Below are 24,786 nucleotides of genomic sequence, written 5' to 3' on the forward strand. Positions count from 1 at the left end.
GATATGGGCTGGCATGTGAGAACTGAAAACTGATTTTGCATTCTCCAAAACAGTAGGCAAGTGATGTTGACCCTCCGGGCCCTGTCTCTTGTCTCCAATCTTAGTTTTGGAGAGTCTCACTAAACCTGGATCTCACCATGGTAGCCTGGGCTGGGCAGCAAGCAGCAGGGATCCTCCTTGTCTCTGCCTCCTTGGTGGTTGTTTTATAGTCACATGCCCCTCCCACCAGCCCATCTAGATAGGTTATGGGAATGGAACTCTGGCCCAAGCACAGAAAGCATTTCTTTACTGAGCAAGACAAGCCTCCAGTTTCAACCTTATTAACAGTTATATACCCAAACACAGATGCAACTTAATGCCGTGCATATCAGTAACGTAGGTGATCATTTCCCTCTATGAAATTGTCAAGGCAATTTTAAAATTTATGATACAAACCAATGGAACCAAGAACTAGCACTCCACCTATCTAGGAGACACATTGAAAGTCATATACCCTGAAAGAAGCAACATGTCGCCCAATGGGGATAGCTGTTAAAGGACAGGCACAGAGAGCTGTCACCTAGTGCTGAGAAACCCAACATTACCCTCCCACACCTCTCTGTCGGTAAGTAGAAAAATTAACCTGTACATATGTGTGTGGTATGAGATCAGTGTTAATGTTGATCAACATGTGTGTCATGTTGATGTTGGTGCCAGAGGTCAACTCAGGTGTCCTTGATCAGGAAACATCTACCTTAAAACAAAGACTTATTTTTAACTTTAATTTCATGCCTATGAGTGGGTATGTATGAGCCTTTTGGCAGTAGAGGACAGAGGTGTTGGGTTTCTTGGAGATGAATTTATATACCCAGCTCTGAGCCACCTGATGTGGGTGCCCTGAAATCAACTCCAACCTGCCTGAGCGCACAGAAGAATATGGAGGTCTAACTCACCTGACAGAAACCTACACAGCATGTGTCTGTAAGTTTAACCATCTTTACATCCCACCCCTCCTGCAAACCTGGTGATTTCTGTTCCTTCTCTGATCCTTCTTCCTCCGGGGTTGCTTTGTCATCTTTTTTTGGAGGAGTTGTTGTGCTTTCTGTAACAAAAGATAGAGTTAATAACTTATTGCCCATGTTGGGATAAGAACAGTTCATGTTCAAACTACATAGAGTATTAAGGCAAGCTTCTGCTAAGGTTATATCCTTATAGCCTTTGTTGTCAGGCCCTTTGTCTCTCAAGCACGGTAAGGCAGTAGAGCGAGGCAAAGATGCTCCCATTTGAATCCTAACATGTGCATTGCCTCCTAGTTCTTTTGAGAGGCTTAGGGTCTGTGTCACAAGGAGGTGCTGGGTCATAGGCAGTTAAGGTTCATCTTTGTTATTCATCCCCAATTCCTTCCAATTTCTGACCTGTAGAAGCAGCTTGTATGGGATTTAATTTGCGGGTAACTGATACTTGTAATTACGGTTGTCTTCAGGTTTGTGTGTCTTGTTGTGGGTGCACAGATGTTCCCGATTGTCTACTTCCTCTTTAGAAATGTAACTAGGTTTTGAAAAGAATAAATTTTCAACCAAAAGTCATCAAAAAAGACAAGGAAGGACACTTCATATTCATCAAAGGAATAATCCACCAAGACAATCTCTCAGTCCTCGATATCGATGTCCAAATACAAGGGCACCTACATCCATAAAAGATACCTTACTAACACTCAAAGCACACAGTGCACCTCACACAATAATAGTGGGTGATTTCAACACCCCACTCTCATCAATGGACAAATCATGGAAGCAGAAATTGAAGAGAGACATAGACAGACTAAGCGAAGTCATGATCCAAATGGACTTAAAAGATATTTATAGAACATTCTATCCTAAAAGGAAAGGATTTACCTGCGTCTCACCACCTCCTGGTACTTTCTCTAAAATTGACCATATAATGGGTCATAAAAACAGGCCTCAACAGATACAGAAAGATAGAAATAATCCCATGCGTCCTATCAGACCACCGCGGGCTAAAGCTGGTCTTCAATAACAATAAGGTAAGAACGCCCACATATACATGGAACTTTAACAGTGCTCTACTCATCAAGGATAACCTGGCCAAGGAAGAAATAAAGAAAGAAATTAAAGACTTCTTAGAATTTAATGAAAAGGAAGTACAACATATCAAAACTTATGGGACACAATGAAAGCTGTGCTAAGAGGAAAACTCATAGCTCTGAGTGCCTGCAGAAAGAAACAGGAAAGAGCATATATCAGCAGCTTGACAGCACACCTAAAAGCTCTAGAACAAGAGGAAGCAAATACACCCAGTAGAAGTAGACGGCAGGAAATAATCAAACTCAGGGCTGAAATCAACCAAATAGAAACAAAAAGGACCATAGAAAGAATCAACAGAACCAAAAGTTGGTTCTTTGAGAAAGTCAACAAGATAGATAAACCCTTAGCCAGACTAACGAGAGGACACAGAGAGTGTGTCCAAATTAACAAAATCAGAAATGAAAAGGGAGACATAACTACAGAATCAGAGGAAATTAAAAAAATCATCAGATCCTACTACAAAAGCCAATATTCAACAAAACTTGAAAATCTGCAGGAAATGGACAATTTCCTAGACAGATACGAGGTACCGAAGTTAAATCAGGAACAGACAAACCAGTTAAACAATCCCATAACTCCTAATGAAATAGAAGCAGTCATTAAAGGCCTCCCAACCAAAAAGAGCCCAGGTCCAGACGGGTTCCGTGCAGAATTCTATCAGACCTTCACAGAAGACCTCATCACACCAATACTATCCAACTATTCCACAAAATTGAAGCTGATGAAGCGCTACCGTATTCCTTCTATGAAGCCACAATTACTCTTTTACCTAAACCACACAAAGACCCAACAAAGAAAGAGAACTTCAGACCAATTTCCCTTATGGATATCAACGCAAAAATACTCAATAAAATTCTGGCAAACCGAATCCAATATCACATCAAAACAATCATTCACCATGATCAAGTAGGCTTCATCCCAGGCATGCAGGGATGGTTTCATATATGGAAAACCATCAACGTGATCCATTATCTAAACAAACTGAAACAACAAAACCACAGGATCATTTCATTAGATGCTGAGAAAGCATTTGACAAAATTCAACACCCCTTCATGATAAAAGTCCTGGAAAGAATAGGAATTCAAGGCCCATACCTAGACATAGTAAAAGCCATATACAGCAAACCAGTAGCTAACATTAAACTAAATGGAGAGAAACTTGAAGCAATCCCACTAAAATCAGGGACTAGACAAGGCTGCCCACTCTCTCCCTACTTATTCAATATAGTTCTTGAAGTTCTAGCCAGAGCAATCAGACAACAAAAGGAGATCAAGGGGATACAGATTAGAAAAGAAGAAGTCAAAATATCACTAATTGCAGATGATAGGATATAGTATATTTAAGTGATCCCAAAAGTTCCACCAGAGAACTACTACAGCTGATAAACAACTTCAGCAAAGTGGCTGGTTATAAAATTAACTCAAATAAATCAGTAGCCTTCCTCTACACAAAAGAGAAACAAGCCGAGAAAGAAATTAGGGAAACGACACCCTTCCTAATAGTCCCAAATAATAAAAAAAATACCTCGGTGTGACTGTGACCAAGCAAGTAAAAGATCTGTATGATAAGATCTTTAAGCCTCTGAAGAAAGAAATTGAAGACATCAGAAGATGGAAAGATCTCCCATGCTCATGGATTGGCAGGATCAACATAGTAAAAATGGCCATTTTACCAAATGCGATCTACAGATTCAATGCAATCCCCATCAAAATACCAATCCAATGCTTCAGAGAGTTAGACAGAACAATTTGCAAATTCATCTGGAGTAACAAAAAACCCAGGATAGCTAAAACTATCCTCAACAATAAAGGGACTTCTGGGGAAATCACTATCCCTGAAGTCAAGCAGTATTACAGAGCAATAGTGATAAAAACTGCATGGTATTGGTACAGAGACAGACAGATAGACCAGTGGAATAGAACTGAAGACCCAGAAATGATCCCACACACCTATGGTCACTTGATTTTTGACAAAGGAGCCAAAACCATCCAATGGAAAAAAAAAGATAGCATTTTCAGCAAATGATGCTGGTTCAACTGGAGGTCAGCATGTAGAAGAATGCAGATCGATCCATGCTTATCACCCCGTACAAAGCTTAAGTCCAAGTGGATCAAGGACCTCCACATCAAACCAGATACACTCAAACTAATAGAAGAAAAAGTGGGGAAGACTCTCGAACACATGGAGACTGGAGAAAATTTCCTGAAAAAACCAAACCAAACCAAACCAAACCAAACACCAATGGCTTATGCTCTAAGATCAAGAATGGACAAATGGGATCTCCTAAAACTGCAAAGCTTCTGTAAGGCCAAGGGCACTGTGGTTAGGACAAAATGGCAACCAACAGATTGGGAAAAGCTCTTTACCAATCCTACAACAAGACAGAGGGCTTATACCCAAAATACACAAAGAACTCAAGAAGTTAGACCGCAGGGAGACAAATAACCCTATTAAAAAATGGTGTTCAACCCATTCAGAGCCTGCCCCACATGTGGCCCATACATATACAGCCACCCAATTAGACAAGATGGATGAAGCAGAGAAGTGCAGGCCGACAGGAACCGGATGTAGATGTCTCCTGAGAGACACAGCCAGAATACAGCAAATACAAAGGCGAAAGCCAGCAGCAAACCACTGAACTGAGAACAGGACCCCCGTTGAAGGAATCAGAGAAAGGACTGAAGATCTTGAAGGGGCTCGAGACCCCAGATGAACAACAATGCAAGCAACCAGAGCTTCCAGGGACTGAGTCACTACCCAAAGACTATACATGGACTGACCCTGTACTCTAACCTCATAGGTAGCAATGAATAGCCTAGTAAGAGCAGCAGTGGAAGGGGAAGCCCTTGGTCCTGCCAAGACTGAACACCTAGTGAACGTGATTGTTGGGGGGAGGGTGGTAATGGGGGGAGGATAGGAGGGGAACACATATATAGAGGGGGACGGGGAGGGGCAGAGGTTAGGGAAAGTTGGCCTGGAAACCGGGAATGGGAATAACAATCGGAATGTAAATAAAAAATACTCAAGGTAATGAAGATATATATGTATATATATCACATACCATGAGAAAATCAACATGTAGCCCAATGGGGAGAGCTGTTAAAGGACAGGCACAGAGACCTGTCACCGAGTGCTGAGAAACCCAACATTACCCTCCCACACCTCTGTGTCGACAAGTAGAGAAATTAACCTTGTACATATGTGTGTGGTATGTGATCACTGTTAATGTTGATCAACATGTGTGTCATGTTGATGTTGGTGCCAGAGGTCAACTTCAGGTGTCCTTGATCAGGAAACATCTACCTTGAAACAAAGCCTTATTTTTAACTTTAACTTCATGCCTATGTGTGGGTATGTATGAGCCTTTTGCCAGCAGAGGACAGAGGTGTTGGGTTTCTTGGAGATGAACTTACACCCAGCTCTGAGCCACCTGATGTGGGTGCCCTTAAATCAACTCCAACCTGCATGAGCGCACAGAGGAATATGGAGGTCTAACTCACCTGACAGAAACCTACACAGCATGTGGCTGTAAGTGTAACCATCTTTACAGCCCACCCCTCCTGCAAACCTGGTGATTTCTGTTCCTCCTCTGATCCTTCTTCCTTCGGGGTTGCTTTATCATCTTTTTTTGGAGGAGTTGTTGGGCTTTCTGGAACAAAACAAAGAGTTAATGACTTATTGCCCATGTTGGGATGAAACGGTTCATGTCCGAACGACAGAGAGTGTTAGGCAAGCTTCTGCTCAGGTGATATCCATATAGAATTTGATGTCAGGCCCTATGTCTCTCAAGTACAGTAAGGCAGTAGAGAGAGGCAAAGATGCTCACATATGAACCCTAACATGTGCATTATCTCCTAGTTCCTTTGAGAGGCTTAGGGTGGGTGTCACACAAGGAGGAGCTGGGTCATAGGTAGTTAAGGTTCATCTTTGTTATTCATCCCCAATTCCTTCCAATTTCTGACCTGTAGAAGCAGCTTGTATGAGATTTAATTTGCGGGTAACTGATACTTGTAATTAGAGTTGTCTTCAGGTTTGTGTGTCTTGTTGTGGGTGCACAGATGCTCCCGATTGTCTACCTCCTCTTTAGAAATGTAACTAGGTTTGGAAAAGAATACATTTTATTGTTTGGGACATGTCCATGTATTCACACAGGTGCCCTAGGGAGCCAGAACAGGACATTGAGCTCTGTGGAACTGGAGTTAAAGGCAGCTGTGAGCCACTTCTATGTGTGTGCTATAAGGGGAACAGGATTTTACTCTTCAAAGCAGAGATACCATCTCTATGAGCTTCCAATCCTGAGGGAACAGAGGGTGGGGAGGAGAGATATGAACTGCTATCCTTTGGACATGACGGAGCTGCTGGGCACATGAAATCATGCAGCTGAGACTCCCTGTGCAAACGTCAGACACTTAAAAATGTATAATAGTTTGGGTGCGGGCTCCTGAGGAAGTATCAGCATTTGGAGTTGCTGCTCTGCAGCAGCTCCTCCTCTTAGTTGCCACGGCTCTGTGTGTACATGCACGCTGGCAGGTCCATGTGCAAATTCTGTGACCATCGGTGGACCATAGGTTGACTTTTCATGTCTTTCTCAGTCACTCTCAGTCTTAACTTCTAAAGATGTATTTATCTTTAAGAATGCTCTTCCTGTACGGATGTCGCTGTACCCTGTGCCAGGCAGGCTATGCCTACTTAGACTACAAGAGGGCAAATTCCTTGACACTAGACTTACGGATATGGGCTGGCATGTGAGAACTGAAAACTGATTTTGCATTCTCCAAAACAGTAGGCAAGTGATGTTGACCCTCCGGGCCCTGTCTCTTGTCTCCAATCTTAGTTTTGGAGAGTCTCACTAAACCTGGATCTCACCATGGTAGCCTGGGCTGGGCAGCAAGCAGCAGGGATCCTCCTTGTCTCTGCCTCCTTGGTGGTTGTTTTATAGTCACATGCCCCTCCCACCAGCCCATCTAGATAGGTTATGGGAATGGAACTCTGGCCCAAGCACAGAAAGCATTTCTTTACTGAGCAAGACAAGCCTCCAGTTTCAACCTTATTAACAGTTATATACCCAAACACAGATGCAACTTAATGCCGTGCATATCAGTAACGTAGGTGATCATTTCCCTCTATGAAATTGTCAAGGCAATTTTAAAATTTATGATACAAACCAATGGAACCAAGAACTAGCACTCCACCTATCTAGGAGACACATTGAAAGTCATATACCCTGAAAGAAGCAACATGTCGCCCAATGGGGATAGCTGTTAAAGGACAGGCACAGAGAGCTGTCACCTAGTGCTGAGAAACCCAACATTACCCTCCCACACCTCTCTGTCGGTAAGTAGAAAAATTAACCTGTACATATGTGTGTGGTATGAGATCAGTGTTAATGTTGATCAACATGTGTGTCATGTTGATGTTGGTGCCAGAGGTCAACTCAGGTGTCCTTGATCAGGAAACATCTACCTTAAAACAAAGACTTATTTTTAACTTTAATTTCATGCCTATGAGTGGGTATGTATGAGCCTTTTGGCAGTAGAGGACAGAGGTGTTGGGTTTCTTGGAGATGAATTTATATACCCAGCTCTGAGCCACCTGATGTGGGTGCCCTGAAATCAACTCCAACCTGCCTGAGCGCACAGAAGAATATGGAGGTCTAACTCACCTGACAGAAACCTACACAGCATGTGTCTGTAAGTTTAACCATCTTTACATCCCACCCCTCCTGCAAACCTGGTGATTTCTGTTCCTTCTCTGATCCTTCTTCCTCCGGGGTTGCTTTGTCATCTTTTTTTGGAGGAGTTGTTGTGCTTTCTGTAACAAAAGATAGAGTTAATAACTTATTGCCCATGTTGGGATAAGAACAGTTCATGTTCAAACTACATAGAGTATTAAGGCAAGCTTCTGCTAAGGTTATATCCTTATAGCCTTTGTTGTCAGGCCCTTTGTCTCTCAAGCACGGTAAGGCAGTAGAGCGAGGCAAAGATGCTCCCATTTGAATCCTAACATGTGCATTGCCTCCTAGTTCTTTTGAGAGGCTTAGGGTGTGTGTCACAAGGAGGTGCTGGGTCATAGGCAGTTAAGGTTCATCTTTGTTATTCATCCCCAATTCCTTCCAATTTCTGACCTGTAGAAGCAGCTTGTATGGGATTTAATTTGCGGGTAACTGATACTTGTAATTAGGGTTGTCTTCAGGTTTGTGTGTCTTGTTGTGGGTGCACAGATGTTCCCGATTGTCTACTTCCTCTTTAGAAATGTAACTAGGTTTTGAAAAGAATACATTTTCAACCAAAAGTCATCAAAAAAGACAAGGAAGGACACTTCATATTCATCAAAGGAATAATCCACCAAGACAATCTCTCAGTCCTCGATATCGATGTCCAAATACAAGGGCACCTACATCCATAAAAGATACCTTACTAACACTCAAAGCACACAGTGCACCTCACACAATAATAGTGGGTGATTTCAACACCCCACTCTCATCAATGGACAAATCATGGAAGCAGAAATTGAAGAGAGACATAGACAGACTAAGCGAAGTCATGATCCAAATGGACTTAAAAGATATTTATAGAACATTCTATCCTAAAAGGAAAGGATTTACCTGCGTCTCACCACCTCCTGGTACTTTCTCTAAAATTGACCATATAATGGGTCATAAAAACAGGCCTCAACAGATACAGAAAGATAGAAATAATCCCATGCGTCCTATCAGACCACCGCGGGCTAAAGCTGGTCTTCAATAACAATAAGGTAAGAACGCCCACATATACATGGAACTTTAACAGTGCTCTACTCATCAAGGATAACCTGGCCAAGGAAGAAATAAAGAAAGAAATTAAAGACTTCTTAGAATTTAATGAAAAGGAAGTACAACATATCAAAACTTATGGGACACAATGAAAGCTGTGCTAAGAGGAAAACTCATAGCTCTGAGTGCCTGCAGAAAGAAACAGGAAAGAGCATATATCAGCAGCTTGACAGCACACCTAAAAGCTCTAGAACAAGAAGAAGCAAATACACCCTGTAGAAGTAGAAGGCAGGAAATAATCAAACTCAGGGCTGAAATCAACCAAATAGAAACAAAAAGGACCATAGAAAGAATCAACAGAACCAAAAGTTGGTTCTTTGAGAAAGTCAACAAGATAGATAAACCCTTAGCCAGACTAACGAGAGGACACAGAGAGTGTGTCCAAATTAACAAAATCAGAAATGAAAAGGGAGACATAACTACAGAATCAGAGGAAATTAAAAAAATCATCAGATCCTACTACAAAAGCCAATATTCAACAAAACTTGAAAATCTGCAGGAAATGGACAATTTCCTAGACAGATACGAGGTACCGAAATTAAATCAGGAACAGACAAACCAGTTAAACAATCCCATAACTCCTAATGAAATAGAAGCAGTCATTAAAGGCCTCCCAACCAAAAAGAGCCCAGGTCCAGACGGGTTCCGTGCAGAATTCTATCAGACCTTCACAGAAGACCTCATCACACCAATACTGTCCAAACTATTCCACAAAATTGAAGCTGATGAAGCGCTACCGTATTCCTTCTATGAAGCCACAATTACTCTTTTACCTAAACCACACAAAGACCCAACAAAGAAAGAGAACTTCAGACCAATTTCCCTTATGGATATCAACGCAAAAATACTCAATAAAATTCTGGCAAACCGAATCCAATATCACATCAAAACAATCATTCACCATGATCAAGTAGGCTTCATCCCAGGCATGCAGGGATGGTTTCATATATGGAAAACCATCAACGTGATCCATTATCTAAACAAACTGAAACAACAAAACCACAGGATCATTTCATTAGATGCTGAGAAAGCATTTGACAAAATTCAACACCCCTTCATGATAAAAGTCCTGGAAAGAATAGGAATTCAAGGCCCATACCTAGACATAGTAAAAGCCATATAAAGCAAACCAGTAGCTAACATTAAACTAAATGGAGAGAAACTTGAAGCAATCCCACTAAAATCAGGGACTAGACAAGGCTGCCCACTCTCTCCCTACTTATTCAATATAGTTCTTGAAGTTCTAGCCAGAGCAATCAGACAACAAAAGGAGATCAAGGGGATACAGATTAGAAAAGAAGAAGTCAAAATATCACTAATTGCAGATGATAGGATATAGTATATTTAAGTGATCCCAAAAGTTCCACCAGAGAACTACTACAGCTGATAAACAACTTCAGCAAAGTGGCTGGGTATAAAATTAACTCAAATAAATCAGTAGCCTTCCTCTACACAAAAGAGAAACAAGCCGAGAAAGAAATTAGGGAAACGACACCCTTCCTAATAGTCCCAAATAATAAAAAAAATACCTCGGTGTGACTGTGACCAAGCAAGTAAAAGATCTGTATGATAAGATCTTTAAGCCTCTGAAGAAAGAAATTGAAGACATCAGAAGATGGAAAGATCTCCCATGCTCATGGATTGGCAGGATCAACATAGTAAAAATGGCCATTTTACCAAATGCGATCTACAGATTCAATGCAATCCCCATCAAAATACCAATCCAATGCTTCAGAGAGTTAGACAGAACAATTTGCAAATTCATCTGGAGTAACAAAAAACCCAGGATAGCTAAAACTATCCTCAACAATAAAGGGACTTCTGGGGAAATCACTATCCCTGAAGTCAAGCAGTATTACAGAGCAATAGTGATAAAAACTGCATGGTATTGGTACAGAGACAGACAGATAGACCAGTGGAATAGAACTGAAGACCCAGAAATGATCCCACACACCTATGGTCACTTGATTTTTGACAAAGGAGCCAAAACCATCCAATGGAAAAAAAAAGATAGCATTTTCAGCAAATGATGCTGGTTCAACTGGAGGTCAGCATGTAGAAGAATGCAGATCGATCCATGCTTATCACCCCGTACAAAGCTTAAGTCCAAGTGGATCAAGGACCTCCACATCAAACCAGATACACTCAAACTAATAGAAGAAAAAGTGGGGAAGACTCTCGAACACATGGAGACTGGAGAAAATTTCCTGAAAAAACCAAACCAAACCAAACCAAACCAAACACCAATGGCTTATGCTCTAAGATCAAGAATGGACAAATGGGATCTCCTAAAACTGCAAAGCTTCTGTAAGGCCAAGGGCACTGTGGTTAGGACAAAATGGCAACCAACAGATTGGGAAAAGCTCTTTACCAATCCTACAACAAGACAGAGGGCTTATACCCAAAATACACAAAGAACTCAAGAAGTTAGACCGCAGGGAGACAAATAACCCTATTAAAAAATGGTGTTCAACCCATTCAGAGCCTGCCCCACATGTGGCCCATACATATACAGCCACCCAATTAGACAAGATGGATGAAGCAGAGAAGTGCAGGCCGACAGGAACCGGATGTAGATGTCTCCTGAGAGACACAGCCAGAATACAGCAAATACAAAGGCGAAAGCCAGCAGCAAACCACTGAACTGAGAACAGGACCCCCGTTGAAGGAATCAGAGAAAGGACTGAAGATCTTGAAGGGGCTCGAGACCCCAGATGAACAACAATGCAAGCAACCAGAGCTTCCAGGGACTGAGTCACTACCCAAAGACTATACATGGACTGACCCTGTACTCTAACCTCATAGGTAGCAATGAATAGCCTAGTAAGAGCAGCAGTGGAAGGGGAAGCCCTTGGTCCTGCCAAGACTGAACACCTAGTGAACGTGATTGTTGGGGGGAGGGTGGTAATGGGGGGAGGATAGGAGGGGAACACATATATAGAGGGGGACGGGGAGGGGCAGAGGTTAGGGAAAGTTGGCCTGGAAACCGGGAATGGGAATAACAATCGGAATGTAAATAAAAAATACTCAAGGTAATGAAGATATATATGTATATATATCACATACCATGAGAAAATCAACATGTAGCCCAATGGGGAGAGCTGTTAAAGGACAGGCACAGAGACCTGTCACCGAGTGCTGAGAAACCCAACATTACCCTCCCACACCTCTGTGTCGACAAGTAGAGAAATTAACCTTGTACATATGTGTGTGGTATGTGATCACTGTTAATGTTGATCAACATGTGTGTCATGTTGATGTTGGTGCCAGAGGTCAACTTCAGGTGTCCTTGATCAGGAAACATCTACCTTGAAACAAAGCCTTATTTTTAACTTTAACTTCATGCCTATGTGTGGGTATGTATGAGCCTTTTGCCAGCAGAGGACAGAGGTGTTGGGTTTCTTGGAGATGAACTTACACCCAGCTCTGAGCCACCTGATGTGGGTGCCCTTAAATCAACTCCAACCTGCATGAGCGCACAGAGGAATATGGAGGTCTAACTCACCTGACAGAAACCTACACAGCATGTGGCTGTAAGTGTAACCATCTTTACAGCCCACCCCTCCTGCAAACCTGGTGATTTCTGTTCCTCCTCTGATCCTTCTTCCTTCGGGGTTGCTTTATCATCTTTTTTTGGAGGAGTTGTTGGGCTTTCTGGAACAAAACAAAGAGTTAATGACTTATTGCCCATGTTGGGATGAAACGGTTCATGTCCGAACGACAGAGAGTGTTAGGCAAGCTTCTGCTCAGGTGATATCCATATAGAATTTGATGTCAGGCCCTATGTCTCTCAAGTACAGTAAGGCAGTAGAGAGAGGCAAAGATGCTCACATATGAACCCTAACATGTGCATTATCTCCTAGTTCCTTTGAGAGGCTTAGGGTGGGTGTCACACAAGGAGGAGCTGGGTCATAGGTAGTTAAGGTTCATCTTTGTTATTCATCCCCAATTCCTTCCAATTTCTGACCTGTAGAAGCAGCTTGTATGAGATTTAATTTGCGGGTAACTGATACTTGTAATTAGAGTTGTCTTCAGGTTTGTGTGTCTTGTTGTGGGTGCACAGATGCTCCCGATTGTCTACCTCCTCTTTAGAAATGTAACTAGGTTTGGAAAAGAATACATTTTATTGTTTGGGACATGTCCATGTATTCACACAGGTGCCCTAGGGAGCCAGAACAGGACATTGAGCTCTGTGGAACTGGAGTTAAAGGCAGCTGTGAGCCACTTCTATGTGTGTGCTATAAGGGGAACAGGATTTTACTCTTCAAAGCAGAGATACCATCTCTATGAGCTTCCAATCCTGAGGGAACAGAGGGTGGGGAGGAGAGATATGAACTGCTATCCTTTGGACATGACGGAGCTGCTGGGCACATGAAATCATGCAGCTGAGACTCCCTGTGCAAACGTCAGACACTTAAAAATGTATAATAGTTTGGGTGCGGGCTCCTGAGGAAGTATCAGCATTTGGAGTTGCTGCTCTGCAGCAGCTCCTCCTCTTAGTTGCCACGGCTCTGTGTGTACATGCACGCTGGCAGGTCCATGTGCAAATTCTGTGACCATCGGTGGACCATAGGTTGACTTTTCATGTCTTTCTCAGTCACTCTCAGTCTTAACTTCTAAAGATGTATTTATCTTTAAGAATGCTCTTCCTGTACGGATGTCGCTGTACCCTGTGCCAGGCAGGCTATGCCTACTTAGACTACAAGAGGGCAAATTCCTTGACACTAGACTTACGGATATGAGCTGGCATGTGAGAACTGAAAACTGATTTTGCATTCTCCAAAACAGTAGGCAAGTGATGTTGACCCTCCGGGCCCTGTCTCTTGTCTCCAATCTTAGTTTTGGAGAGTCTCACTAAACCTGGATCTCACCATGGTAGCCTGGGCTGGGCAGCAAGCAGCAGGGATCCTCCTTGTCTCTGCCTCCTTGGTGGTTGTTTTATAGTCACATGCCCCTCCCACCAGCCCATCTAGATAGGTTATGGGAATGGAACTCTGGCCCAAGCACAGAAAGCATTTCTTTACTGAGCAAGACAAGCCTCCAGTTTCAACCTTATTAACAGTTATATACCCAAACACAGATGCAACTTAATGCCGTGCATATCAGTAACGTAGGTGATCATTTCCCTCTATGAAATTGTCAAGGCAATTTTAAAATTTATGATACAAACCAATGGAACCAAGAACTAGCACTCCACATATCTAGGAGACACATTGAAAGTCATATACCCTGAAAGAAGCAACATGTCGCCCAATGGGGATAGCTGTTAAAGGACAGGCACAGAGAGCTGTCACCTAGTGCTGAGAAACCCAACATTACCCTCCCACACCTCTCTGTCGGTAAGTAGAAAAATTAACCTGTACATATATGTGTGGTATGAGATCAGTGTTAATGTTGATCAACATGTGTGTCATGTTGATGTTGGTGCCAGAGGTCAACTCAGGTGTCCTTGATCAGGAAACATCTACCTTAAAACAAAGACTTATTTTTAACTTTAATTTCATGCCTATGAGTGGGTATGTATGAGCCTTTTGGCAGTAGAGGACAGAGGTTTTGGGTTTCTTGGAGATGAATTTATATACCCAGCTCTGAGCCACCTGATGTGGGTGCCCTGAAATCAACTCCAACCTGCCTGAGCGCACAGAAGAATATAGAGGTCTAACTCACCTGACAGAAACCTACACAGCATGTGTCTGTAAGTTTAACCATCTTTACATCCCACCCCTCCTGCAAACCTGGTGATTTCTGTTCCTTCTCTGATCCTTCTTCCTTCGGGGTTGCTTTGTCATCTTTTTTTGGAGGAGTTGTGCTTTCTGTAACAAAAGATAGAGTTAATAACTTATTGCCCATGTTGGGATAAGAACAGTTCATGTTCAAACTACATAGAGTATTAAGGCAAGCTTCTGCTAAGGTTATATCCTTATAGCCTTTGTTGTCAGGCCCTTTGTCTCTCAAGCACGGTAAGGCAGTAGAGCGAGGCAAAGATGCTCCCATTTGAATCCTAACATGTGCATTGCCTCCTAGTTCTTTTGAGAGGCTTAGGGTGTGTGTCACAAGAAGGTGCTGGGTCATAGGCAGTTAAGGTTCATCTTTGTTATTCATCCCCAATTCCTTCCAATTTCTGACCTGTAGAAGCAGCTTGTATGGGATTTAATTTGCGGGTAACTGATACTTGTAATTAGGGTTGTCTTCAGGTTTGTGTGTCTTGTTGTGGGTGCACAGATGTTCCCGATTGTCTACTTCCTCTTTAGAAATGTAACTAGGTTTTGAAAAGAATAAATTTTCAACCAAAAGTCATCAAAAAAGACAAGGAAGGACACTTCATATTCATCAAAGGAATAATCCACCAAGACAATCTCTCAGTCCTCGATATCGATGTCCAAATACAAGGGCACCTACATCCATAAAAGATACCTTACTAAAGCTCAAAGCACACAGTGCACCTCACACAATAATAGTGGGTGATTTCAACACCCCACTCTCATCAATGGACAAATCATGGAAGCAGAAATTGAAGAGAGAGATAGACAGACTAAGCGAAGTCATGATCCAAATGGACTTAAAAGATATTTATAGAACATTCTATCCTAAAAGGAAAGGATTTACCTGCGTCTCTCCACCTCCTGGTACTTTCTCTAAAATTGACCATATAATGGGTCATAAAAACAGGCCTCAACAGATACAGAAAGATAGAAATAATCCCATGCGTCCTATCAGACCACCGCGGGCTAAAGCTGGTCTTCAATAACAATAAGGTAAGAACGCCCACATATACATGGAACTTTAACAGTGCTCTACTCATCAAGGATAACCTGGCCAAGGAAGAAATAAAGAAAGAAATTAAAGACTTCTTAGAATTTAATGAAAAGGAAGTACAACATATCAAAACTTATGGGACACAATGAAAGCTGTGCTAAGAGGAAAACTCATAGCTCTGAGTGCCTGCAGAAAGAAACAGGAAAGAGCATATATCAGCAGCTTGACAGCACACCTAAAAGCTCTAGAACAAGAAGAATCAAATACACCCAGTAGAAGTAGAAGGCAGGAAATAATCAAACTCAGGGCTGAAATCAACCAAATAGAAACAAAAAGGACAATAGAAAGTATCAACAGAACCAAAAGTTGGTTCTTTGAGAAAGTCAACAAGATAGATAAACCCTTAGCCAGACTAACGAGAGGACACAGAGAGTGTGTCCAAATTAACAAAATCAGAAATGAAAAGGGAGACATAACTACAGAATCAGAGGAAATTAAAAAAATCATCAGATCCTACTACAAAAGCCAATATTCAACAAAACTTGAAAATCTGCAGGAAATGGACAATTTCCTAGATAGATACGAGGTACCGAAGTTAAATCAGGAACAGACAAACCAGTTAAACAATCCCATAACTCCTAATGAAATAGAAGCAGTCATTAAAGGCCCCCCAACCAAAAAGAGCCCAGGTCCAGACGGGTTCCGTGCAGAATTCTATCAGACCTTCACAGAAGACCTCATCACACCAATACTATCCAAACTATTCCACAAAATTGAAGCTGATGAAGCACTACCGTATTCCTTCTATGAAGCCACAATTACTCTTTTACCTAAACCACACAAACACCCAACAAAGAAAGAGAACTTCAGACCAATTTCCCTTATGGATATCAACGCAAAAATACTCAATAAAATTCTGGCAAACCGAATCCAATATCACATCAAAACAATCATTCACCATGATCAAGTAGGCTTCATCCCAGGCATGCAGGGATGGTTTCATATATGGAAAACCATCAACGTGATCCATTATCTAAACAAACTGAAACAACAAAACCACAGGATCATTTCATTAGATGCTGAGAAAGCATTTGACAAAATTCAACACCCCTTCATGATAAAAGTCCTGGAAAGAATAGGAATTCAAGGCCCATACCTAGACATAGTAAAAGCCATATACAGCAAACCAGTAGCTAACATTAAACTAAATGGAGAGAAACTTGAAGCAATCCCACTAAAATCAGGGACTAGACAAGGCTGCCCACTCTCTCCCTACTTATTCAATATAGTTCTTGAAGTTCTAGCCAGAGCAATCAGACAACAAAAGGAGATCAAGGGGATACAGATTAGAAAAGAAGAAGTCAAAATATCACTAATTGCAGATGATATGATATAGTATATTTAAGTGATCCCAAAAGTTCCACCAGAGAACTACTACAGCTGATAAACAACTTCAGCAAAGTGGCTGGGTATAAAATTAACTCAAATAAATCAGTAGCCTTCCTCTACACAAAAGAGAAACAAGCCGAGAAAGAAATTAGGGAAATGACACCCTTCCTAATAGTCCCAAATAATAAAAAAAAATACCTCGGTGTGACTGTGAACAAGCAAGTATAAGATCTGTATGATAAGATCTTTAAGCCTCTGAAGAAAGAAATTGAAGACATCAGAAGATGGAAAGATCTCCCATGCTCATGGATTGGCAGGATCAACATAGTAAAAATGGCCATTTTACCAAATGCGATCTACAGATTCAATGCAATCCCCATCAAAATACCAATCCAATGCTTCAGAGAGTTAGACAGAACAATTTGCAAATTCATCTGGAGTAACAAAAAACCCAGGATAGCTAAAACTATCCTCAACAATAAAGGGACTTCTGGCGAAATCACTATCCCTGAAGTCAAGCAGTATTACAGAGCAATAGTGATAAAAATTGCATGGTATTGGTACAGAGACAGACAGATAGACCAGTGGAATAGAACTGAAGACCCAGAAATGAACCCACACACCTATGGTCACTTGATTTTTGACAAAGGAGCCAAAACCATCCAATGGAAAAAAAAAAGATAGCATTTTCAGCAAATGATGCTGGTTCAACTGGAGGTCAGCATGTAGAAGAATGCAGATCGATCCATGCTTATCACCCCGTACAAAGCTTAAGTCCAAGTGGATCAAGGACTTCCACATCAAACCAGATACACTCAAACTAATAGAAGAAAAAGTGGGGAAGACTCTCGAACACATGGAGACTGGAGAAAATTTCCTGAAAAAACCAAACCAAACCAAACCAAACCAAACACCAATGGCTTATGCTCTAAGATCAAGAATCGACAAATGGGATCTCCTAAAACTGCAAGCTTCTGTAAGGCCAAGGGCACTGTGGTTAGGACAAAATGGCAACCAACAGATTGGGAAAAGCTCTTTACCAATCCTACAACAGACAGAGGGCTTATACCCAAAATACACAAAGAACTCAAGAAGTTAGACCGCAGGGAGACAAATAACCCTATTAAAAAATGGGGTTCAACCCATTCAGAGCCTGCCCCACATGTGGTCCATACATATACAGCCACCCAATTAGACAAGATGGATGAAGCAGAGAAGTGCAGGCCGACAGGTACCGGATGTACATGTCTCCTGAGAGACACAGCCAGAATACAGCAAATACAAAGGCGAAAGCCAGCAGCAAAACACTGAACTGAGAACAGGACCCCCGTTGAAGGAATCAGAGAAAGGACTGAAGATCTTGAAGGGGCTCGAGACCCCAGATGAACAACAATGCAAGCAACCAGAGCTTCCAGGGACTGAGTCACTACCCAAAGACTCTACATGGACTGACCCTGTACTCTAACCTCATAGGTAGCAATGAATAGCCTAGTAAGAGCAGCAGTGGAAGGGGAAGCCCTTGGTCCTGCCAAGACTGAACACCTAGTGAATGTGATTGTTGGGGGGAGGGTGGTAATGGGGGGAGGATAGGAGGGGAACACATATATAGAGGGGGACGGGGAGGGGCAGAGGTTAGGGAAAGTTGGCCTGGACACCGGGAATGGGAATAACAATCGGAATGTAAATAAAAAATACTCAAGGTAATGAAGATATATATGTATATATATCACATACCATGAGAAAATCAACATGTAGCCCAATGGGGAGAGCTGTTAAAGGACAGGCACAGAGACCTGTCACCGAGTGCTGAGAAACCCAACATTACCCTCCCACACCTCTGTGTCGACAAGTAGAGAAAGTAACCTTGTACATATGTGTGTGGTATGTGATCACTGTTAATGTTGATCAACATGTGTGTCATGTTGATGTTGGTGCCAGAGGTCAACTTCAGGTGTCCTTGATCAGGAAACATCTACCTTGAAACAAAGCCTTATTTTTAACTTTAACTTCATGCCTATGTGTGGGTATGTATGAGCCTTTTGCCAGCAGAGGACAGAGGTGTTGGGTTTCTTGGAGATGAATTTACACCCAGCTCTGAGCCACCTGATGTGGGTGCCCTTAAATCAACTCCAACCTGCATGAGCGCACAGAGGAATATGGAGGTCTAACTCACCTGACAGAAACCTACACAGCATGTGGCTGTAAGTGTAACCATCTTTACAGCCCACCCCTCCTGCAAACCTGGTGATTTCTGTTCCTCCTCTGATCCTTCTTCCTTCGGGGTTGCTTTATCATCTTTTTTTGGAGGAGTTGTTGGGCTTTCTGGAACAAAACAAAGAGTTAATGACTTATTGCCCATGTTGGGATGAAACGGTTCATGTCCGAACGACAGAGAGTGTTAGGCAAGCTTCTGCTCAGGTGATATCCATATAGAATTTGATGTCAGGCCCTATGTCTCTCAAGTACAGTAAGGCAGTAGAGAGAGGCAAAGATGCTCACATCTGAACCCTAACATGTGCATTATCTCCTAGTTCCTTTGAGAGGCTTAGGGTGGGTGTCACACAAGGAGGAGCTGGGTCATAGGTAGTTAAGGTTCATCTTTGTTATTCATCCCCAATTCCTTCCAATTTCTGACCTGTGGAAACAGCTTGTATGAGATTTAATTTGCGGGTAACTGATACTTGTAATTAGAGTTGTCTTCAGGTTTGTGTGTTTTGTTGTGGGTGCACAGATGCTCCCGATTGTCTACCTCCTCTTTAGAAATGTAACTAGGTTTGGAAAAGAATACATTTTATTGTTTGGGACATGTCCATGTATCACACAGGTGCCCTAGGGAGCCAGAACAGGACATTGAGCTCTGTGGAACTGGAGTTAAAGGCAGCTGTGAGCCACTTCTATGTGTGTGCTATAAGGGGAACAGGATTTTACTCTTCAAAGCAGAGATACCATCTCTATGAGCTGCCAATCCTGAGGGAACAGAGGGTGGGGAGGAGAGATATGAACTGCTATCCTTTGGACATGACGGAGCTGCTGGGCACATGAAATCATGCAGCTGAGACTCCCTGTGCAAACGTCAGACACTTAAAAATGTATAATAGTTTGGGTGCGGGCTCCTGAGGAAGTATCAGCATTTGGAGTTGCTGCTCTGCAGCAGCTCCTCCTCTTAGTTGCCACGGCTCTGTGTGTACATGCACGCTGGCAGGTCCATGTGCAAATTCTGTGACCATCGGTGGACCATAGGTTGACTTTTCATGTCTTTCTCAGTCACTCTCAGTCTTAACTTCTAAAGATGTATTTATCTTTAAGAATGCTCTTCCTGTACGGATGTCGCTGTACCCTGTGCCAGGCAGGCTATGCCTACTTAGACTACAAGAGGGCAAATTCCTTGACACTAGACTTATGGATATGGGCTGGCATGTGAGAACTGAAAACTGATTTTGCATTCTCCAAAACAGTAGGCAAGTGATGTTGACCCTCCGGGCCCTGTCTCTTGTCTCCAATCTTAGTTTTGGAGAGTCTCACTAAACCTGGATCTCACCATGGTAGCCTGGGCTGGGCAGCAAGCAGCAGGGATCCTCCTTGTCTCTGCCTCCTTGGTGGTTGTTTTATAGTCACATGCCCCTCCCACCAGCCCATCTAGATAGGTTATGGGAATGGAACTCTGGCCCAAGCACAGAAAGCATTTCTTTACTGAGCAAGACAAGCCTCCAGTTTCAACCTTATTAACAGTTATATACCCAAACACAGATGCAACTTAATGCCGTGCATATCAGTAACGTAGGTGATCATTTCCCTCTATGAAATTGTCAAGGCAATTTTAAAATTTATGATACAAACCAATGGAACCAAGAACTAGCACTCCACATATCTAGGAGACACATTGAAAGTCATATACCCTGAAAGAAGCAACATGTCGCCCAATGGGGATAGCTGTTAAAGGACAGGCACAGAGAGCTGTCACCTAGTGCTGAGAAACCCAACATTACCCTCCCACACCTCTCTGTCGGTAAGTAGAAAAATTAACCTGTACATATATGTGTGGTATGAGATCAGTGTTAATGTTGATCAACATGTGTGTCATGTTGATGTTGGTGCCAGAGGTCAACTCAGGTGTCCTTGATCAGGAAACATCTACCTTAAAACAAAGACTTATTTTTAACTTTAATTTCATGCCTATGAGTGGGTGTGTATGAGCCTTTTGGCAGTAGAGGACAGAGGTTTTGGGTTTCTTGGAGATGAATTTATATACCCAGCTCTGAGCCACCTGATGTGGGTGCCCTGAAATCAACTCCAACCTGCCTGAGCGCACAGAAGAATATGGAGGTCTAACTCACCTGACAGAAACCTACACAGCATGTGTCTGTAAGTTTAACCATCTTTACATCCCACCCCTCCTGCAAACCTGGTGATTTCTGTTCCTTCTCTGATCCTTCTTCCTTCGGGGTTGCTTTGTCATCTTTTTTTGGAGGAGTTGTGCTTTCTGTAACAAAAGATAGAGTTAATAACTTATTGCCCATGTTGGGATAAGAACAGTTCATGTTCAAACTACATAGAGTATTAAGGCAAGCTTCTGCTAAGGTTATATCCTTATAGCCTTTGTTGTCAGGCCCTTTGTCTCTCAAGCACGGTAAGGCAGTAGAGCGAGGCAAAGATGCTCCCATTTGAATCCTAACATGTGCATTGCCTCCTAGTTCTTTTGAGAGGCTTAGGGTGTGTGTCACAAGAAGGTGCTGGGTCATAGGCAGTTAAGGTTCATCTTTGTTATTCATCCCCAATTCCTTCCAATTTCTGACCTGTAGAAGCAGCTTGTATGGGATTTAATTTGCGGGTAACTGATACTTGTAATTAGGGTTGTCTTCAGGTTTGTGTGTCTTGTTGTGGGTGCACAGATGTTCCCGATTGTCTACTTCCTCTTTAGAAATGTAACTAGGTTTTGAAAAGAATAAATTTTCAACCAAAAGTCATCAAAAAAGACAAGGAAGGACACTTCATATTCATCAAAGGAATAATCCACCAAGACAATCTCTCAGTCCTCGATATCGATGTCCAAATACAAGGGCACCTACATCCATAAAAGATACCTTACTAAAGCTCAAAGCACACAGTGCACCTCACACAATAATAGTGGGTGATTTCAACACCCCACTCTCATCAATGGACAAATCATGGAAGCAGAAATTGAAGAGAGAGATAGACAGACTAAGCGAAGTCATGATCCAAATGGACTTAAAAGATATTTATAGAACATTCTATCCTAAAAGGAAAGGATTTACCTGCGTCTCTCCACCTCCTGGTACTTTCTCTAAAATTGACCATATAATGGGTCATAAAAACAGGCCTCAACAGATACAGAAAGATAGAAATAATCCCATGCGTCCTATCAGACCACCGCGGGCTAAAGCTGGTCTTCAATAACAATAAGGTAAGAACGCCCACATATACATGGAACTTTAACAGTGCTCTACTCATCAAGGATAACCTGGCCAAGGAAGAAATAAAGAAAGAAATTAAAGACTTCTTAGAATTTAATGAAAAGGAAGTACAACATATCAAAACTTATGGGACACAATGAAAGCTGTGCTAAGAGGAAAACTCATAGCTCTGAGTGCCTGCAGAAAGAAACAGGAAAGAGCATATATCAGCAGCTTGACAGCACACCTAAAAGCTCTAGAACAAGAAGAATCAAATACACCCAGTAGAAGTAGAAGGCAGGAAATAATCAAACTCAGGGCTGAAATCAACCAAATAGAAACAAAAAGGACAATAGAAAGTATCAACAGAACCAAAAGTTGGTTCTTTGAGAAAGTCAACAAGATAGATAAACCCTTAGCCAGACTAACGAGAGGACACAGAGAGTGTGTCCAAATTAACAAAATCAGAAATGAAAAGGGAGACATAACTACAGAATCAGAGGAAATTAAAAAAATCATCAGATCCTACTACAAAAGCCAATATTCAACAAAACTTGAAAATCTGCAGGAAATGGACAATTTCCTAGATAGATACGAGGTACCGAAGTTAAATCAGGAACAGACAAACCAGTTAAACAATCCCATAACTCCTAATGAAATAGAAGCAGTCATTAAAGGCCCCCCAACCAAAAAGAGCCCAGGTCCAGACGGGTTCCGTGCAGAATTCTATCAGACCTTCACAGAAGACCTCATCACACCAATACTATCCAAACTATTCCACAAAATTGAAGCTGATGAAGCACTACCGTATTCCTTCTATGAAGCCACAATTACTCTTTTACCTAAACCACACAAACACCCAACAAAGAAAGAGAACTTCAGACCAATTTCCCTTATGGATATCAACGCAAAAATACTCAATAAAATTCTGGCAAACCGAATCCAATATCACATCAAAACAATCATTCACCATGATCAAGTAGGCTTCATCCCAGGCATGCAGGGATGGTTTCATATATGGAAAACCATCAACGTGATCCATTATCTAAACAAACTGAAACAACAAAACCACAGGATCATTTCATTAGATGCTGAGAAAGCATTTGACAAAATTCAACACCCCTTCATGATAAAAGTCCTGGAAAGAATAGGAATTCAAGGCCCATACCTAGACATAGTAAAAGCCATATACAGCAAACCAGTAGCTAACATTAAACTAAATGGAGAGAAACTTGAAGCAATCCCACTAAAATCAGGGACTAGACAAGGCTGCCCACTCTCTCCCTACTTATTCAATATAGTTCTTGAAGTTCTAGCCAGAGCAATCAGACAACAAAAGGAGATCAAGGGGATACAGATTAGAAAAGAAGAAGTCAAAATATCACTAATTGCAGATGATATGATATAGTATATTTAAGTGATCCCAAAAGTTCCACCAGAGAACTACTACAGCTGATAAACAACTTCAGCAAAGTGGCTGGGTATAAAATTAACTCAAATAAATCAGTAGCCTTCCTCTACACAAAAGAGAAACAAGCCGAGAAAGAAATTAGGGAAATGACACCCTTCCTAATAGTCCCAAATAATAAAAAAAAATACCTCGGTGTGACTGTGAACAAGCAAGTATAAGATCTGTATGATAAGATCTTTAAGCCTCTGAAGAAAGAAATTGAAGACATCAGAAGATGGAAAGATCTCCCATGCTCATGGATTGGCAGGATCAACATAGTAAAAATGGCCATTTTACCAAATGCGATCTACAGATTCAATGCAATCCCCATCAAAATACCAATCCAATGCTTCAGAGAGTTAGACAGAACAATTTGCAAATTCATCTGGAGTAACAAAAAACCCAGGATAGCTAAAACTATCCTCAACAATAAAGGGACTTCTGGCGAAATCACTATCCCTGAAGTCAAGCAGTATTACAGAGCAATAGTGATAAAAATTGCATGGTATTGGTACAGAGACAGACAGATAGACCAGTGGAATAGAACTGAAGACCCAGAAATGAACCCACACACCTATGGTCACTTGATTTTTGACAAAGGAGCCAAAACCATCCAATGGAAAAAAAAAAGATAGCATTTTCAGCAAATGATGCTGGTTCAACTGGAGGTCAGCATGTAGAAGAATGCAGATCGATCCATGCTTATCACCCCGTACAAAGCTTAAGTCCAAGTGGATCAAGGACTTCCACATCAAACCAGATACACTCAAACTAATAGAAGAAAAAGTGGGGAAGACTCTCGAACACATGGAGACTGGAGAAAATTTCCTGAAAAAACCAAACCAAACCAAACCAAACCAAACACCAATGGCTTATGCTCTAAG

At 41.9% G+C, this 24,786-nt stretch overlaps 1 protein-coding gene across 1 annotated transcript in view; it reads right to left on the bottom strand.

Annotated features, from left to right (window-relative positions):
* The window catches only part of Nlrp5 (NLR family, pyrin domain containing 5), a 270,742-nt gene that overhangs the window by 121,769 nt on the left and 124,187 nt on the right, over positions 1-24,786 (bottom strand). The window contains exons 29-35 of the mRNA XM_087603010.1: positions 21,444-21,521; positions 19,283-19,363; positions 14,632-14,709; positions 12,470-12,550; positions 7,816-7,896; positions 5,654-5,734; positions 1,001-1,081 (exon numbers count right to left, since the gene is read on the bottom strand). Of these exons, the coding sequence (XP_087459136.1) occupies positions 1,001-1,081; positions 5,654-5,734; positions 7,816-7,896; positions 12,470-12,550; positions 14,632-14,709; positions 19,283-19,363; positions 21,444-21,521 (561 nt within the window). The remainder of the gene's footprint in view (positions 1-1,000; positions 1,082-5,653; positions 5,735-7,815; positions 7,897-12,469; positions 12,551-14,631; positions 14,710-19,282; positions 19,364-21,443; positions 21,522-24,786) is intronic.

The sequence above is a fragment of the Rattus norvegicus genome, chromosome 1, assembly GCF_021556685.1.
Source record: "Rattus norvegicus strain SHRSP/BbbUtx chromosome 1, alternate assembly SHRSP_T2T, whole genome shotgun sequence".
Taxonomy (NCBI): domain Eukaryota; kingdom Metazoa; phylum Chordata; class Mammalia; order Rodentia; family Muridae; genus Rattus; species Rattus norvegicus.